Source organism: Chaetura pelagica, unplaced genomic scaffold (assembly GCF_000747805.2).
Source record: "Chaetura pelagica isolate M959 unplaced genomic scaffold, ChaPel_1.0 scaffold246, whole genome shotgun sequence".
Lineage (NCBI taxonomy): Eukaryota > Metazoa > Chordata > Aves > Apodiformes > Apodidae > Chaetura > Chaetura pelagica.
In genome coordinates this window covers 3,065,345-3,067,539 of record NW_009953647.1, presented here as the reverse complement: position 1 = coordinate 3,067,539, position 2,195 = coordinate 3,065,345, and the positions used below count along the sequence as shown (strand labels likewise).

The window sequence follows — 2,195 nt, the reverse complement described above, 5'->3', positions numbered from 1 at the left end:
CTTTTACTCTGGAATGGTCACCACAGTAAATATTTTTAGGATATTCCTTCACATGCTCCTGCACTTCCTTCATAGAAATACCTCCTAAAAATGTCAAAAAGCAATATCCCAACATTGTCCTATCAGATAATCTTTATAATTTATTTCACACCATCAACACATAACCAGTGATGAATTTTTTAATGCATCTTCTTTCTAACAGAACCACAGGCATTAGGAATTTCTTTAGCCTGGTTTCAACAGGTAATGGAACTAATTTGACAGAGTTGAAGGAAGAGAAAGTTGAAGGTAACAGTCTAAAATAAATATGGTAATTCTGATATGATTTTGAAACACAGAGTGTTTAACAGCTCACCATTTCTCAGAAAAACAACTGCCTTCATCTTTGCTTCCTACTACCACTCCACAATGAAATCCTCTAAGCTGGTGATGCAGTAGGAGGCAAAAATGAAAAGCAATTATTTCCCATGAAATACAGAACCCATTTTAACTAAGTCAGGATCACTACTAGAATACATTCCATCTGTTTGCAGCTTCTTTGTCCACAAAAGAAATGATATTTTCTAATTTCTCTCTTTTTCCATTTAAGAAATGGTAGCATCTGCTCTTGAATAACTGGTAAGGAAAAAAAAGTACCTGTGGCTGAAAGGGTGGAGCAGTAGGCCCCTGCATGCCTTGTGACTGTTCATCCATTCTGTCACATAAAAGTGTCTCGTGTCCTAAAAAGAGAAACACAGTCATAATACTGAAATTCAGTTTGCATCTATGATCAATGAACATCACTGGAGGAACTGAAGAATTAATTTTCAGATTTGCATGCTTGAGTTTACTAACACTTAACTTATTCCAGCCCTGCACTGTTTTAGGAAGGAAGTTTTCTTATGTATAGCTGTTTTGTAACATGAAATAAATCACTATACACATCTGAACTTACTATTAAAAGATGGGCTTTAAGCTATTTGAGCCAAACAAATGGCTCTGTCTGATAAATGCTGTATCACCTCATTACTCTTCAGAGGCACCAACCACTTGTTTTATTACCTAGAGGTCTGCTGGCCAGTACCTTATACCTATGAGCAGCACAGGAAACAGAAGATCAGTTATAACTGCTGCGTCCATATTGTTTACATTGCATCCATGTAGATTTTAGTGAGTAGTGAGAATAGTTGCATCCAAATAGAAAAAAGCTAAACATATCTACTCTTTATGTTCTGACAAGCCAGCCAAGAGGGCCTTGAGATACAATATTATGAGCACAGCCTTCGTTCCCAACCATGAAGCCCTCAAACCCCATCCATAAAATGGGAAGAAAGATGACTGCCAAGTTCCCAAGACAGCAACACAAGGCTTTTAGCAACTTTTATTGCTGGTCAATGTGCATAATCATTATAAGGAAGAACAGAACAGACAGAAACGCAAATGCTCACGAAGCTTTTTTCTCAGCTAAACTAATCCTTTCTTAGGCTACATGACATTTTGTTAAGGGGAAGCAGGTGCAGTACCCAGTTTTACTGGTAGCTACGAGGGCCATCTCTGTTTAGATGAAGACAACAGAAAGTTCACCAACAGCTTCAAGTACAAACAATGAAACAAACTTTTATATAAATAGGACAGAAGCCCTGAACAACTTTTCCATCACAGAAAGTGTCTGTCTATTACCTGCTCAAACATGCCAAAGACTTCAGAGAAACAAGTGTAATGCCTGACTAGAAAACTACTCTTACTTTTAGATTTATCTTTATTTTCTTATTTACTGCTCCAAATCCTGAAAGTTATAGAAATAGTTTGATGTAAACCGCTTCTCTGATGCCTCTCAATTATTAACATTAGGAAAATGTATCGTATTCCTACAATACATTTATTCTGATAAATGGGTACACATTAAATACTGCAAGCATGTCCTGCACCCAGCTACTTATGTTTCACAAACCTTTCCTTAGAATGAGTCCATAAACATTTCTCAAATGGCTTCTCAGTTCAGTATGAAAGCATACAATCCACCTCTGTTAAAGCACATATAAAATAAATCTACCTTCCTTCTTAAAAAAAAATAAAATTAAAAAGGTAGTAATAATTGTTTCTCAATTTACTGCCCTAGTGTACTAAACAGTGGACTGGATAAACAAAACAATTAGCAGTTTGCTTTCACTCCACCATTTAAAGCAGTCATCTCATGCCATTCCAGTATCATTAGC

At 36.4% G+C, this 2,195-nt stretch overlaps 1 protein-coding gene across 1 annotated transcript in view; it reads right to left on the bottom strand.

Moving 5' to 3' along the window:
- Nucleotides 1-705, bottom strand: part of NEK7 (NIMA-related kinase 7) — a 51,325-nt gene extending 50,620 nt beyond the window's left edge. The window contains exon 1 of the mRNA XM_009999902.1: nt 637-705. Coding sequence (XP_009998204.1) covers nt 637-693 — 57 coding nt within the window. The 5' untranslated portion in view covers nt 694-705. The remainder of the gene's footprint in view (nt 1-636) is intronic.
- Between the last annotated feature and the right edge of the window lie 1,490 nt (nt 706-2,195).